This window comes from Mauremys mutica, chromosome 4, assembly GCF_020497125.1.
Source record: "Mauremys mutica isolate MM-2020 ecotype Southern chromosome 4, ASM2049712v1, whole genome shotgun sequence".
Taxonomy (NCBI): domain Eukaryota; kingdom Metazoa; phylum Chordata; order Testudines; family Geoemydidae; genus Mauremys; species Mauremys mutica.
This window is the reverse complement of record NC_059075.1, coordinates 124,165,301-124,182,709: the sequence shown is the minus strand read 5'-3', so window position 1 is coordinate 124,182,709 and position 17,409 is coordinate 124,165,301. Positions and strand designations below refer to the sequence as shown.

General features: G+C 44.0%; 1 protein-coding gene across 3 annotated transcripts in view; it reads left to right on the top strand.

Moving 5' to 3' along the window:
• The window catches only part of KDM5B (lysine demethylase 5B), a 197,397-nt gene that overhangs the window by 38,511 nt on the left and 141,477 nt on the right, over nucleotides 1–17,409 (top strand). For 2 of the 3 annotated variants that reach the window (XM_045012369.1, XM_045012371.1), the window contains exons 3-6: nucleotides 806–928; nucleotides 3,515–3,685; nucleotides 5,307–5,363; nucleotides 16,908–17,042. In XM_045012369.1, the coding sequence (XP_044868304.1) occupies nucleotides 806–928; nucleotides 3,515–3,685; nucleotides 5,307–5,363; nucleotides 16,908–17,042 (486 nt within the window). The remainder of the gene's footprint in view (nucleotides 1–805; nucleotides 929–3,514; nucleotides 3,686–5,306; nucleotides 5,364–16,907; nucleotides 17,043–17,409) is intronic. The other variant, XM_045012370.1, reaches the window with a different exon arrangement.

Below are 17,409 nucleotides of genomic sequence, written 5' to 3'. Positions count from 1 at the left end.
GGTTCTCCGCTCCCATGCTAGATCCCTGCCGCCCCTGCAAATGGGCTGCCCCAAGCAGATGCTTGCTTTGCTGGTGCCTAGAGCCACCCCTGAATATAAGATGAATCACAGCTCAGTTCTTATAGACACTTTGTGGTGATAAAAATAAAAAAGGGTATTTTAATAGCATTAGGGTTGTATTAGAGTTTGGACTATTATTCATCTGGCACTTACCTGTCTGATTCAGAGTATGATATTTTTTTTTTTTAATTTTTTTATCTTTTTAAAGTTACTGGTTGCTAGTTTTATGGAGATATACCTATCTCTTAGAACTGGAAGGGACCCTGAAAGGTAATTGAGTCCAGGGAATATAGAGGAGGTAACACTGGCTCTTAAGATTGAATAGAGTCCTTTTTTTTTTTTTTTTTTTTTTTTTTTAAATAACTGATTCCAGTCATTGCCTTCTAATGGTGGATACATTGAAATTGAAATCACAATTGGTGGCATTAACCAGGATGCCCAAGACCCAGTGGAGACAGAAGTTTCCTTTCCCAAACAAATGTGATCAATCTATGATAGAGTTCAAGCACATTGACAAGGCTATACGTCTAGATATCTGGAGAACTTCAATTTCAATGCAGTCAATCCAGCATCTTTCCCAAATACACAAAAATGAAAGGAAGCCGGTCATGTCTAGCTTTATTATACTAGGTGCAAATACATTTAACGAGGGATTTTGAAACATAACCGAAGATCTGAACTTGAAAACATTGGGAAGTAGAAGCTAAATTGAACTGCATATTGAAAGCAGATTGTCTTCTGTTAGGCTCAGACCCGTGTGAAGCTGAATTTTCTGGACCAGATTGCAAAGTTTTGGGAGCTCCAAGGATGTACACTGAAAATTCCACATGTAGAGAGGAAGATCTTGGATTTATTTCAACTTAATAGGGTAAGACTATTTTTTAAAATAGTTTGTTTTCTTGCAAAAGATGTCATATTACTTCTGTTCCTAGACTGAAGTCAAGTCGTCTTTAGTAAGCTACTTCAATAGAGGGTTTTTAATGTATGATTTAATGCCTTGAGACATATTCTGTGAAATGGATTCAAGACAAGAGCGGTTTATATTGTGCTGAAAAGTGTTGGAAAGCTGATTCAGTAGTAGAGCCTTAGAAATGCAGCCTGAGAGAATCCTCCAACTAGACTGAACTATAAACCTGCATCTAATCTTCCTTTCTGGTGCATATTGTAAACCATTATTTTGGGGAAGTTGTGTGACCTGTTTTATACAAGAGTTCAGATCATCACAATTGGTCCCTTCTGGCCTTGGAATCTGTGAATCTCTAAACTTTTTCAGAGGTCTTAAAGTTTTCTGACTAACTAAGGCCTGGTCTACACTACGAGTTTATATCGAATTTAGCAGCGTTAAATCGCATTAACCCTGCACCCATCCACACAACTAAGCCCTTTATATCGATATAAAGGGCTCTTAATATCTGTAATCCTACCCGACGAGAGGAGTACCGCTGAAATTGATATTGCCATTTCGGATTAGGGTTAGTGTGGCCGCAATTCGACGGTATTGGCCTCCGGGCGCTATCCCACAGTGCACCATTGTGACTGCTCTGGACAGCAATCTGAACTCGGATGCACTGGCCAGTAGACAGGAAAAGCCCCGCGAACTTTTGAATTTCATTTCCTGTTTGCCCAGAGTGGAGCGCTGATTAGCACGGGTGACCATGCAGTCCCAGAATCAAAAAAGAGCTCCAGGATGGACCGTATGGGAGATACTGAAGCTGATCTCTGTATGGGGAGATGAATCTGTTCTATCAGAACTCCGTTCCAATAGATGAAATGCCAAAGCATTTGAAAAAATCTTCAAGGCCATGATAGAGAGAGGCCACAACAGGGACTCAACACAGTGCTGCGTGAAACTTAAGGAGCTGAGACAAGCATAATGGAAAGCCAAAGAATCAAATGGATGCTCACGGAGGGAGGGGACTCTGGCTATCCCACAGTTCCCACAGTCTCCAAAAATCATTTGCATTCTTGGCTGAGCTCCCAAAGCCTGAAGGGTCAAAAATATTGTCGCGAGTGGATCAGGGTATATGTCGTCAGCCCCTCCCCCCCGTGAAAGAAAAGGGGAAAAAATGGTTTCTCGCCTTTTTTCAGTGTCACCGTATGTCTACTGGATGCTGCTGGCAGATGCGGTGCTGCAGCGCTAAACAGCAGCATCCCCTCCCCTCCCCGATGGCAGACGGTGCAATGTGACTGGTATCCGTCATCATCATCCCGTGAGTGCTCCTGGCTGGCTTCGGTAAAAATGGGAATGACTCCCAGGACTTCCCTTCTTTAAGCTTTGTCTAGTGGAGATTCAGTCTTGCCTGGAATATCATAGCACTGGAGGCTGCCCCCCCCCCCCACTTTATCTCTGATTGCAGATGCAATAAAGTCACTTTCTTATTCATGCATTCTTTATTACTTCGTCACACAAATGGGGGGATAACTGCCACGGTAGCCCAGGAGGGGTGGGGGAGGAGGGAAGCAACAGGTGGGGTTGTTGCTGGGGCACCCCCTAGAATGGCATGCAGCTCATCATTTCAGCAGGATGTCTGGGGCTCTGACCCGGAGCGGCCGTTTGCCTCTCTGGTTTTTTAGTAGACTTGCCTGATATTCTAGGCAGGACTGACTCTACCTTTAGACAAAACTTAAAGAAGGGAATGACCTGGGGAGTCATTCCCATTTTTGTCCATGCACCCCCGGCCGACCTCACCGAGGCCAGCCAGGAGCACCATGACAGCAGCAGACTGGTAACCGTCATTGCCAATTTGCAAAGCAGCAGATGGTACACTATGACTGGTAACCGTCTCTGCTAACTTGCGAAGGCAAGTGAATGCTGCTGTGTAGCACTGCAGTACCGCGTCTGTCAGCAGCATCCAGTAGACATACGGAGACAGTGAAAAAAGTCTGAACGGACTCCATGGTTGCCGTGCTATGGCATCTGCCCGGGCAATCCAGGGAAAAGGGCGCGAAATGATTGTCTGCCGTTGCTTTCACGGAGGGAGGATTGACTGACGACATTTACCCAGAATCACCCGCGACACTGTTTTTGCCCCATCATGCACTGGGATCTCAACCCAGAATTCCAGTGGGTGGGGAAGACTGTGGGAACTATGGGATAGCTACCCACAGTGCAACGCTCCGGAAATCGATGCTAGCCTCGGTACATGGATGCACACCGCCGAATTAATGTGCTTAGTGTGGCCACGTGCACTCGACTTCATACAATCTGTTTCCAAATACTGGTTTCTGTAAAATCGGAATAATCCCGTAGTGTAGACATACCCTAAGTAAAGGATTTAAGATACAGTGTTCTCTTAATGTGAAAACTGTATTTAAAGTATTTATTGCATATGGTAGCAGCTGCAAAAGGAAATATTTTTCCCTTTGTAACTTTTTTTTTTTTTACTGGCACTAGATCTTTATACACTAATGACTTTATTTTTGTATATGTGACCATTGTATTTTTCCTTTATAGCTAGTTGCAGAAGAAGGTGGATTTGACTTAGTCTGTAAGGAGAGAAAATGGACGAAAATAGCCATCAGAATGGGTTTTGCTCCAGGCAAGGCAGTCGGTTCACACATCCGTGCCCATTATGAACGTATTCTTTATCCTTACAACTTATTCCAATCTGGAGCTAGTCTACTGGTGAGTGGTGTGTGTGTGTGTGTTTGTTTGTTTGTTTGTTTGTCCCCCCCCGGCTAGCTAACACCTGGATAAATTTACCAACAACTAGTGGGTTGTTTCCTTTTTGGGGAGCATTTCTAAAATCTTTAAAGATTGCATTTATATTTATTTCATAGACTTAATCTTGTTACTTAAATACTAAGGTCATGAGATGAGTATGTTAGTAATCCACAGACAGCACTTTAGCAAATGGAAGGTAAAGTACTGGAATTTTGTGAAGGACTCTTCAAAGAAACCTCTTACCTGAAGACATGAAACCTGTTTGGACACTACCAGTTTGTATTTCGTCCTCTCTACAGTATTTAAACAGCCTGATTTTTACAGCAGGTATTTAGACTTTCTGGAATGTCCTCTTTGTGACTCGTCTGTGCATTGCAGACTTTTAAAATATTCACAAACCATTTATTTGTCCGTCCATCTGACAGAGAATAAATTAATAATATCTCCAGGAATAATTGCGATCCAAAGATAATGGATGGAATATAATGAGTCTTGTAACTTTATAGCCATCTATCAACTCACTTTGCATTTTTTTTTAATACATAATATGGTGAAAGATCTCCACTATGAAGAGAGAGAGAGAGAGAATGACATGGGAATGCTGTTTTGATCATCTATGGAAATCATAATGTAGACTGCCAGTGTTGTTGCTGAGTTTTTCTAACTTAAAATCTTCATGTTTAGTTTTTGGCCATTAATAAGTGGGACCGAGGGTTGAATGAGGATGGAAACTAATACAAGTACAAGACTTCTTTCAGATCAGTGTTGGTTTATCTTGGAAACCAACATAGGTAGCACTTGCAGATATCCATTTTAATCCGTGTTAACCACTCCCACCCTGACATGCTTTTCAACGTAGGTGGGTTTCATAATAAAAAAAGTGTGAAGATTGAGTCTACAGTAAAGAGCAATGTTAGTGCCTGTTAGTTAGAGCTGTCAAAATGAGAATAGCGATTTGACATGAGCAAATCAGAAGATTCTGGAATGTAAGGCTCTTTATATATCTTGTGGTTATCACATTGAAGAATAGTTTAAAAAAATATCTGTAGGCTCTTAAAAAAAAATTGTAATTTTGACCACTGGGTTTTAGACATATATGCTAATGTAGATTGTTTTCAATCTGTGGGATGAAAAACTTCAAATCTAGGAAAACTATCTTATCAAATACACTTCACATTTCCTCTGAAGTAATTCTTACTGCATGGTGGAAAGCAACAGCATTCCAATAAGGTGTTTAACTAGCATCTGTCCATTTTTGTTCACTCTGAACATTAAAGCAATTGTGGTTTCTCTTTTGTGAAGATATTTTGCTTTGTCACATCTGATCCTGTTGTCTTATTTTTTTTGAGGTGGGAACATATAATTTAGTGTCCTAAAATAGAGAGTTGGCTATGACCATAAATGCTCTGAAAATGTAAGCCTTTAGAATCGTTGTCTTTCACAGAACTGATGTTAAACACATGATTTCTCAGTTATGGACCATTTTAGGAACGCAAAGATTCTCAAGTGGCTGCTTGTGATCTTATTTAATGAGGTCACACTTCCTTTTAAATATAACTTTCCAAGCTCTCTCTTGCAATAGGCACCTGACATTTGTTCCAAACTGATGTGTTTAGTGGATCATGCAGTTCTGGAAAAGGTATGTTTAACTTCATTTATTAACACCCCTTCTCTTCTCCCCTATCCCCCCACCCAAAAAAAAAGTTGCGGTATTTAAATTGTTACTATATTTTCCTTCCATCTTTCTATGTGTGGTATTAATGTATGTTTTCTATGAACTGGATGAAAAACTGAGAATCCATAGAAATGTTTCTTTGGGCTCAGTTTTCACCCTGCTTAGATTTTATTTTACAATGAATTATTTCTCCTTTGCATTGATATTTGATATCCCTGACCAAAGGTCATCTTTTTTTCATTCTGTCACAAGTTCTCAGTAAGCAGTGGTTTCCCAGATGCTGCTTGTATTGCTGTCCTTTTTATTATGAGTATCTTAGATAGGATACTGCTACTGGATTTTATAGCTGTCAGTTTTAGACATGTTTTCCTTTTCTTTGATATTTCAATAAGCCTTTAAAAGAAGCTCTGTTTGCACAAGCCAAGATCATCTATAAAAGACTGGTATGTGCAGTCTGTGAAACTATTTTGTAATTGATGGCACCTACTATAGTGCATTGATGTTGTGAAAGCCAGGAATATAGAGCAGTATTTTTTCACTCACTAGTATGGTGTAGCTTAGAATGTGTTCAGTCCCATGCACAGCCTGAGTTTATGATGAGTATTATGCCTTAAATATAATTTTTATTGCCTTTTTGGAAAATGTCCTCTCGAAGAACTTCTTACATTGTACCATCTGCATACATAATATAGTAGTGAAACAGGAAATTTGGTGCTTAACGAGTAGTTTTTCATTGAAACCGTGGCATTTATGGTTCAGTAAATCCAAAAATCTAAAAATGGAGACAGAAAGGAAGACGTGTGTGGATGATCAAAACAGGCAAAGCTGACTTTATAGTCTGCAAATTAATAGGTGCTTAAAGAAGTGCCCCAAAAAAGTAATTTATTCATCATTGCCCATTTAACACTGGGCTAGATGTGTCTCAGTTGTATTGCCCAGAATAATTGTGTATAAGGACAGTTGCCTTACATGTAAGGGATAGCAGATGTGAAGCATTCTTATGATTCTTCAAACTCTAGCTAGTGAATGAAAAGTCCTTGCAACTTATTCTAGAGACTCTTAAGTAAACCTGCACATTTTTTCCTAAGATTATTTTCTGATTCAAGCAGCCTAAGTATTATAAATACACCAGGTCTTGCTCTTGATTATATTAAAAACTCAGCTCAGGCCATCTCTACCCTAGAATGTTTTGTCACCAGAACTTCTGCTGCCTTGCAGTTGCTGATGTTGCTAAAGTACATGCACTCTTGGCTGTTTTTGCTGGCATCACATATAAGAGGTTATATTGGCAGAAGCTCTGGTGCACCATATATAGGCATCCCAATATCTCTACATCACTGTCCAGCACTGTGCTTTGCAGAATATTTTTGCAGTGCATTGTGGAACACCCGCACTTCACTCAGGGAATTATGGGAGCTCGGGGTCAAATTCCCACAATTCCCTTTCCTCTATTCCCTAAAGCTGCTTCTAGATCGTGTTCATGCCTTTTTAAAAATTCCCACTGTTCCTTGTATTGCTTTTGGTCTCTTTGCCATCTCAGTATTAGAAATATGGATCCAGAACAGCTAAGCGGAGCTCTCATGTCTGGTTTTAGAGACAGGACGTGATTATTCTGTACTTGCAGAACTTCAGTGACCGCCACTGTAACAATGAACAGTGGTGCTTTGATGAAGATGAGACAGGATGCACTGAGGTGGATGAGTGAATGATGTGGACAGTGCATAGAAACTTCAGGACGCTTCAGACATTTGTTGATCAGCTCCACACAGTGGATCAGCATTTCTGGGCCCAAGAAACAAGCACTGAGCAATGGAACACATCACATTGTGATACAGATCTGTGGCAATCAGCAGTGGCAGCAAAACTTTGAGATGTGGGAGGCTATGTCCCAGCAATCCAGTGCAGAGACACCAGAATGAGAGCTGCTTTGACAGTGGAAAAGCATCTAGCAATCATGCTCTCGAAGCTTGCAACCTCATACTACTTTTGGGCTGTGGGCAATCAGTTCAGAATTGTAGAATCTACTTTGGGGGCAGTTATCATCATGGTGTGCAAGGCCATGAAGCCTTTTGTGCTGCACAGTATTTTGACTCTGGGGAACATGCAAGAAATAGAAGAAGGATTTGAAGCAATGGTTTCCCCCCCCCCCCCCCCCCCCCCGCCCCCGCCCCCAACCAAAGTGTGTGCAGGGTGATAGAGGAGATGCAAATTCCAGTTCTGGGCCATCCCACCTTGCCACTGAGTACATGAGCAGAAAGGGTACTTTTCCATGGCTGTGCAAATACTGATGGATCACTGGGGACATTTCACTGACATTACTGTTGGATGGACAGGGTGTATGTGACACTTGCATTTTGAGGTATACTGGACTTCTCCAAAAAATGCAAGCATCAGGGCCGGCTCCAGGCACCAGCAAAGAAAGCAGGTGCTTGGGGCAGAGTGGAAAGGGGAGGCACGTCCGGGTCTTCAGCGGCAGTTCAGCTGCGGGTCCCTCAGTGCCTCTCCGAGCGAAGGACCCGCCGCCGAATTGCCACCGAAGAATGAAGCGGTGCGGTAAAGCTGCCGCCGAAGTGCTGCTGATCGCAGCTTTATTTCTCTTTCCCTCCCCCCCGTCCTTCGCCGCTTGGGGAGGCAGAAAAGCTGGAGCTGGCCCTGGCAAGCATGGACATACTTCCCAGACTGATACATTCATATGGGTGGGGTTGAAATGCTAATAGTGATTCTGGGGGAGCCAGCCTATCCTTTGATTCCCTTGTTTATGAAACCATACACTGGATGCCCATACAGTAGCAAGGAGAGTTACCTAGTGCCTGAGCAGGTGCAGGATGACTGTTGAATGTGCTTTTGCTAGGTTGAAAGGCCTCTGGTGATGTCTCATAGGAAGGTTGGATCTCAGTAAGGCAACTATTCTTGTTGTAGAATAATATTGCATAATATTTGTGAAGCGAATGGAAGGGAAAACTTTACTGTCAGGATGGAGCAGGGAAGTGGAAAGACTGTCTGCTGATTTTGAACAGCCAGACACAAGGGCAGTAACCAAACTCCATCAAGGAGCTATATGGCTGAGGGAAGCCTTAAAATATCACTGTAACAGTGTGCCATATTATTGTGGTGTGCTACTTTTGTGTACTTTGTGTTTTGCCTTGAATCTGGATTTTAAATGATTTGTAAATACCTCTTATGAATTTGGTGAGAGTAGGTGTTGCTTTGGTCTTTTAACATTTGTTTGACACCCAATAAATATTTTCTGATTTTTCAGAAAACTACAATTTTGTGTGCAAATGAACAAATTTATTAGCAACAGTAAACTTTGAGGGTTGACACCTATATAACCATATTAAGCTTTACATCTATATTACTAGTGTTAAATAAGCAAAGTGCTAGGTGTTTGTCAGTGTATGCATAGTCATAGTTCTTGTTTTCCACCATCAAAGAGTTGTAGAGAAAAGGCTGTAGGTTGTGCTAGTGCCTTGTGTGTGGGTGGGGTGTGTGGTCTTGTGGACATTGAATTGTGAATGAGATGCAAAGGCTGTGGAGAGATGGTCTTTGGATGTTTTGGATAATTCTGCAACATCTGTTTGCTTGAGCAGAGTCATGTTCCTGGTGCACTTCTTGATGTACCTTTTGGCCACTCTGGTTTTCCTTGAATAGTTGGTCCTTCCAATTCTGATCCTTCTGACTGATCTCCCTGTGGTCCCTCCAATCCGTACTCTCCCAGACAGCAGCCTCTTCAGACTGGAGAAGCTTCAAAAACATATCCTCACTTTTTCCACTTCTTTCATCTTCTGATCAGGGTCAATCTTCTAGCAGATATGAATGGGGGTGCCTTTCAAGGACACTGCAGCCAAGGAGTGTGATAAACAAAAAGGTAGAGAGATATTGTAGATTACAGTGGGAGTAGAAAGGAAGAGATAAGCCTCAAAACTCCCTAAAAATTTCCCCATAAAGATCTTTTATAAAAGTATGGGGTGATCAGACTAGCTTTGGTTCAGCTTTCTTTGGAACTGCTCTGTTGCTCCAGGCTTGGTGAGTAGCATGAAGTTCTCATTGTAAATCCATAGTCATGAAGGTGGGGGGCTGCTGGGTAAAAAGTAGCTAAAATTGTTAAAGGAAGAGGTGATTATGGCTGATATCACTCCTGAGGGTGACAAAGTCCTAAAGAAGGCAGCTCAAGCCCGCCCTGCCCTGTATCCTACCAGGCTGTTCAGTGATGGTTCCAGTTGGACTCATCTAAGAGTGGCATACCAAGGTCTCCTATTGAGAGGGAACAAACAAGACCACCCTTCCTAGAAATGGCTGGAAAAGAATTGGAGAGTGTCTCCTGGAAGATTTATGAAGATTAATCCAGAGGATGGAAGGGACATTTTATGTACAGATCAGCAAAATACTCCTCAAGGGTGAAGAGTTGTTCCCATTGCCTAGTACCAAAAGCCAAAGAAAAGAACCCCAGAACCAGTGACTCCACCTCTACTTCTATTCAAGCAGAGCATGAGGGATTTGTTTTGGTCTAGGGCAGAGGTAGGCAACCTATGGCACGGGCGCTGAAGGCGGCACGCGAGCTGATTTTCAGTGGCACTCACACTGCCCGGGTCCTGGCCACCAGTCCAGGGGGCTCTGCATTTTAATTTAATTTTAAATGAAGCTTCTTAAACATTTAAAAAACCTTATTTACTTTGCATACAACAATAGTTTAGTTATATATTATAGACTTATAAAAAGAGACCTTCTAAAAATGTTAAAATGTATTACTGGCACGCGAAACCTTAAACTAGAGTGAATAAATGAAGACTCAGCACACCACTTCTGAAAGGTTGCCAACCCCTGGTCTAGGGAAAAATTTGACTTGTAAATCAGAGCACTGTCTTTTGCTGTCTACATTACATGCCTACTCTTAAAAATCAGGTACTCTCATTGGGTAGTCACTGGGTTGCTTGTAAGAGATATCCTTCTTTAAGGAGTGTCCCTGTGGGTGCTCCACTTACGGTGTCTTGGTGCCCTGCACTTGTAATTGGAGATTTGTAGTAGCAGTGCCCTGGTTGGCCGCCTCGCACTGCACCGAGCGGTTACCTAGCCTATGCAGCAAACTGACCCCCAGTTCCTTCTCTGTTGCCTTTGGCTTGAGTCAGAGTGACAGCAGCGTCTCTCCAAATATGTAGATAGCTCAATATTTCTCTTTCTATCCCATAAATCCTAGTTAACTTGAGTTAACTTTAGGTTTTGTTTTTCTTCTATATAATTTTTTTTATTAGTCGTAGTTTTTCCTCTTTTGCCACCTGGCGGACCACCGTCAATGACGACTAAATAAAAATCGGCTGACCCCGTTTTTCTCCAGAGCTTCCCTCTTTCAGGCAAGCCTGGTTCCCCTGCCTTTAAATGCTGCCTGACCTGCAGGCTGTCGATACCCATTTCTGACGGCCATGCTCAGTGCGTCCACTGCCTTGGAGAGACCTATATTCCCCAAAAGTATCCTCATTGTAAAAAACTGACTGCCAGGACATGGAAGGCCAGGGACCTTCAACCTAAATTACTAATGATGGAGAAATCCCTCGGGCCAGCCCAGAGTCCAGGCCAACGGTCACCAGCAGCAGACAGGGGCACCACAACTAAGACTGCCTCTAAGAACCTTGTCTCTAAAAAGGTGACCAAACACCACTCTCATTCATCTCCACAGTGAGAACGCCTAAAAGAAAATGGTCTCTCTGCGAAAAATCTGCCCCGGTACCGATGGCACCGAGAGGCTACGGGAACGTCCTGTACAGAGACTTCCCAAGGACCCAGTATGGGCAGGCTCTCAGTCAGGTGTGTGCCCTAAAGCCAAGCTTCTTAGCATGGCCCCAATGGGGCTGAAGAACATCCTGATGCTGACTAGTGCAGTGGCGCCACCTGCTGCACATACACAGCTCAGCAAGATCTTGGCACCGACAGGTCTCACCCTCTTCTCTCAGACTGCCCTGCCATCTCCAGCACCTAGCTTCCTGGTACCACAGCATTTTGGCAGACAGGCAGACCTGGCAGTTTCTTCTGCTCCTGGGACCCCCTTATTCAGTACCAACGGTACTTCAGCGAGGCCCGCACCAAGCCAGATCCTCACTCAGGGGGCTTCAGTGTCTCACCTCTCTAGTGATGATGATGAGGGGGAGGACGACACAGGGATGTACACCCCTCACCACTTCTCTCTCCGTTGGTAGACATGCGAGGCTGGCAGGCTCAACTTTGGATGCCACCTCCTATTGCCCTGCCACCCAACTGGCCATACTAGGACCCTTGGGCCATCTATAGAGCCCAGAATATTAGGCCTCCTAACCCACCGGCCTCCAGAACACCCTGCTCTCTCTCACCAACAGACCCAGCTCCTTCAGAGGCCCAGGATGAGGAGACTGAAGAACAGGAGGAGACACCTTCCCACCTACACACATTTCATCGTCATCTCCAGATGAAACAATTATGCTACCACCCCCCAGTTCGGGGGATGACTTCAAGCCATTTCAAGACCTCTTTAAGAGGGTAGCGGAATCCCTCAACATCTCCTTGTCTGAGCTTCTTGAGACACAACATGAGTGAACAGACATTCTCTAGGCGTTCCCATCAGCAAAAATATGCTGCCATAATGGACCATGTGAAAACCATCTGGCAGACACCTGCCACAGCCCCTCCCTCCTGGAAAAGGTTGGATAAAAGATATTACATGCTGGCAAAAGGGGCTGAATTTCTATTTACCCACCCCACTCCTAATTCACTGGCGGTGGCGGCAGTAAATCAAAGGGGCAAACAACAGTCTAGATCCACCCCTTGCGACAAGGACTGAAAGAGGCTAGACCTCTTTGGGAGCAACGCTTATTCTTCCACCACCTTACAATTCTGCATTACAAATTACTCTGAACTGCTGGCAAAATATACACACAATCTGTTTTCTAAAATGTCATCCTTTATTGAACACCTGCTGGAAGACAAGACAAGTGTAGAAATCCAACATCTCCGAAGGCGCTCTTGTTGCAAGGGTGGCCCTCCAAGCCTCCCTTGATTCCGCGGACACAGCAGCATGCTCCATTGTGAACTCCGTGGTCATGCGTCTGGCATCCTAGCTCCACCTGTCTGGATTCCCTAGGGAGGTGCAGGCTACTGTGGAAAGCCTACCCTTTGAGAGTTAGAAATTGTTTGCAGAATCCACAGACATGTCCCTACGTACTTTAAAGGAGTCCCAGGCCACCTTAAAGACTCTAGGCATCTATGTCCCTGGAAGCAAGAAAAAGCAAGGCAGGGTTTTATAACCAAAAGCTCTGGGCTGCACCATACTCAGCCCCAAAGACACTATAGCCAATGCCACAAACAGAGGCAGATGGGGCAAAGGCAGAATCAAGACCAGCCTTCCACATCCCAGCCTTCCACCTCCAGGCAATCATTTTGAAGGTCTGGTCGAGGGCCTGAGACCTCTATACTTTCTATTTACAGATCTCAACCCCATTGTAATGCCATTCGGAGACCGCCTGTCACCATATTACCCAGTCTGGAACAACATCACTACAGACAAATGGATCCTGGAAATTATCCAGCAGGATTACTCCATCCCATTTATTTCTATCTCACCTATCTATCCTCTTCAGGGACTCCTCTTATGAGCCCCTATTACAACAGGAAATAAACCACCTCCTGTAATTGTGGGGCCGTGGAACCAGTACCAGCTCTACACAGGGGAAGAGGATTTTATTCCCATTATTTCCTCACTCAGAAAAAGAATGGCAGATGAAGACTCATTCTGGATTTATGCAAAATCAACAAGTTTGTGAGAATGCAACAATTCAAAATGCAACAAGGAGTCCGGTGGCACCTTAAAGACTAACAGATTTATTGAGGCCTCATTTGGAGTACTGTGTCCAGTTTTGGGCCCCACACTACAAGAAGGATGTGGATAAACTGGAGAGAGTCCAGCGGAGGGCAACAAAAATGATTAGGGGGCTGGAGCACATGACTTATGAGGAGAAGCTGAGGGAACTGGGATTGTTTAGTCTGCAGAAGAGAAGAATGAAGGGGGATTTGATAGCTGCTTTCAACTACCTGAAAGGGGGTTCCAAAGAGGATGGATCTAGACTGTTCTCAGTGGTAGAAGATGACAGAACAAGGAGTAATGGTCTCAAGTTGCAGAAAGGGAGGTTTAGGCTGGATATTAGGAAAAACTTTTTCACTAGTAGGGTGGTGAAGAACTGGAATGGGTTACCTAGGGAGGTAGTGGAATCTCCTTCCTTAGAGGTTTTTAAGGTCAGGCTTGACAAAGCCCTGGCTGGGATGATTTAGTTGGGTTTGGTCCTGCTTTGAGCAGGGGGTTGGACTAGATGACCTCCTGAGGTCCCTTCCAACCCTGAGATTCTATGATTCTATGAGAAGCTTTCGTGGGTAAAAAATCCACTTCTTAAGATGCATGGAGTGAAAATTACAGGGCCAACACTGGTTCTCCACTTGAGGTAACTCCCTTCTCTTCATGTGTCAGTATATAATGCCTGCATCTGTAATTTTCACTCCATGCATCTGAAGAAGTGGGTTTTTACCCATGAAAGCTTATGTCCAAATAAATCTGTTAGTCTTTAAGGTGCCACCGGACTCCTTGTTTGTTATGGATACAGACTAACATGGCTACCCCCTGATACTTGATTCAAAATGGTGACCCTATCGACGATAATTCTGGCATTAGAGAAAGGAGATTGGCTCTTGTCCCTCGACCTACAAGACGCTTACTTTCATGTCACCATTCACCCAGCACACAGAAGATTCTTGCGCTTCACCCTAGGACATCAACATTACCAATACAAAGTGCTACCCTTTGGACCGTCAGTCGCCCCAAGGGTCTTTTCCAAGGTCCTCGCCATCACTGCAGCTCACCTCCACAGACTAGGAGTCCATGATTTTCCCATACCTGGATGACTGCTTGTTAAGAGCATCAACACAGTAGGCAGCACTAGAAGCCACACAGACCACAATAGCCCTCTTTATGAACCTTGGACTTCAAATAAATCTTCAGAAGTTCAGCTTGGTTCCTGTCCAACAATTTGGAATTTATAGGGGCCTATCTTGACTACCTCACGGCAACAGTGAGGTTACCCCAACAGCGCTTCCTCAGCTTAAACACTCTGATTACTATGGTCACAGACAGAGTGTCATCAGCATCAACAGCATTTCTCAATAATATACCCATTTGCAAAGCAGCTACCTGGGCCTCTGCCCACACTTTTACTAAACACTATGCTCTCAAGCAACGATCAGCTGCAGACACACAGCTTGGACTCTCCGTGCTAGCCACCATCAATAAAACAACTCCGAAGTCCCCCGTCCCCCCCCACTGAGGGGCACTGCTCCATAGTCACCTAAAGTGAAGCCACCCACAGGGGATGCTCCTCGAAGAAGAAGAGGTGGTTACTCCCCCTGTGCAGTAACTGAGGTTGTTCGAGATGTCCTTGTGAGTGCTCCACTATCGCCCCATCTCCCCTCTACTTCGGAGTTTCACGCTGATCCTCTGGGGTAGAGAAGGAACTGGGGGTCAGTTGGTTGCGCACACTAGGTAACTGCTCAGATGGGTGCCGCGTGTGCATGGCCAACCGTGGCACTGCTACAACAGTTCTCTGATTACAAGCGCAGGGCGCCAAGACACCTAAAGTGGAGCACCCACAGGGACAACCATCTCGAAGAAACTCAGTTACTGCACAGGGTGAGTAATCTTCTCTTTTTAATTTCCTATGTACTTCATTTTAATGGTGAGGTCGTAATTGATTTTTGTAATATGTTAGTGTTTTATAATGCTGAAATTCTACCTTGATGCTAAAACATACTGGCTACTCTTATTTTATTGCCAGTACAAGTTTATTTTAAAAATGGGCTACTTTCAAGGTACCTTTGTTCTCTGACAGCATGAATGAGTGCCATTTTGAAAGAGAGGAGGAATCATAGAATATCAGGGTTGGAAGGGACCCTAGGAGGTCATCTAGTCCAACCCCCTGCTTAAAGCAGGACCAATTCCTAAATAAATCATCCCAGCCAGGGCTTTGTCAGGCCTGACCTTAGAGGTTTTTAAGGAAGGAGATTCCACCACCTCCCTAGATAACCCATTCCAGTGCTTCACCACTCTCCTAGTGAAAAAGTTCTTCCTAATATCCAACCTAAACCTCCCCCACTGCAACCTGAGACCATTACTCCTTGTTCTGTCATCAGGTACCACTGAGAACAGTCTAGATCCATCCTCTTTGGAACCCCTTACAGGTAGTTGAAAGCAGCTATCAAATCCCCCCTCATTCTTCTCTTCTGCAGACTAAACAATCCCAGTTCCCTCAGCCTCTCCTCATAAGTCATGTGCTCCAGCCCCCTAATCATTTTTGTTGCCCTCTGCTGGACTCTTTCCAATTTTTCCACATCCTTGTAGTGTGGGGCCCAAAACTGGACACAGTACTCCAGATGAGGCCTCACCAATGCCGAATAGAGGGGAATGATCATGTCCCTTGATCCCAGGTGTCTGTGTGTTGGGTCTTGCCTACATGGTTAGGTCTAATTCACTGGTGCCCAAACTTTTCCTGTTGCACCCTCTCTTACCAGTAATGGAATTTGTCCATGGTGTGCCCTCCCATCACTGCACAGCCAAGGCTTCCTCAGCATAGGAGCTTGGGCTGAAGGCAGAGCTGGGCGCAGAACTGGAGGTGGGGGTGAGCAACTGAGGTTAGAGGCAGAGCTGGCCTGTGGGTGGAGAGGGAGTGAGAGCAGAGCTTGGCTGAAGGCAGAGGAGGGGGCATAGTGGAACTGCAGCTGGATCTGGGCTGGGGGAAGAGCAGAGGTGTGGCTGGAGCTGTGGTGGCCCATAATTGATTCCCCCCTGCCCCCCAGGATCAATGGCCTAAGACAGAAAAAAGGTTCCCCACCACTGCCTTAAAGTCTATGAGGACAGTTGGCTGTCATGGGAGGCTGGGCTGCCAGTGCTCTCAGAGCTTGCAGGTGCCTGGTGCATGTGGTGAGCTGTGGAGGAGTTGGAAGCCCTGCTGAACAGCAGCCCACCAGATGAATTGGCTTCATGCTCTCAACTTCCCATCAGCCTGCCAAGATACCAGGAAATCTGACAGTTTTCCACTGCACTCTCATGGAAATTGAATCGTCTCTGTGACGTATGTTAGATTTTGATGAATGTGCCACATTATCTGGTGGAAATATGTTCCACTGGAGAATTTCAGACCAGTAACAATATTAACAGATTAATCCAATTTCCCTTTTTTAAAAACAAAACACTTCCTCCATAATCTTACATTTTATTTCTACCATTGTATTGAAATAACAAATCATATTGTGGTTTACATGTTTAAGCAGATACTGTTACAGTGGTTACAGCTAACAACTGTTCATTATTTTGTTTCTACAGCAAAGTGAAAGTAATGTACTCTTTTCACTCTAGCCTGGAAAAGGTTCTACACAATTTTGTGTGAGGTGGAATTCTGTTAGTGGTGTAGAGAAAAGTAAGTAATCACAATTGTGCCTGTATTTTAGTGTTTGCAGAAGCCAGACCTCACCAGTGATACGAAGGACAAGGAATACAAACCCCACGATATTCCCCAGAGACAGTCCGTTCAGCCATCTGAAACTTGTCCCCCTGCCCGTCGAGCAAAACGCATGAGAGCGGAGGTGAGAGAATATATAAGTGGATAAATGTTGGGCATTATCTTAGTTTGAAAACAATAATGCAGTAGGCATTTCCAGCCAGGATGGCACAAACTATTAACTTTGGGGAGCTAATTTAGCTTTTTATTCACAGTAATAAATTTAACAGGTTATTAAACCTGTTCATGGGGAGTTATTCCTGATTACCTCAATGTTTATCACTCTTATTACAGAATCAGAGTGCCTTATTCTCAATTAGATTAAACTGGCTTGATTCTTGCTTAACTTGATTTATCTTAATTTGGTAATTCACTAATTCAAGCTAAACCAAATTCAGTAAGAGTTAAACCTGCATTAAACTGATGCAACTTTCCTTGGGACCTGTCTATCC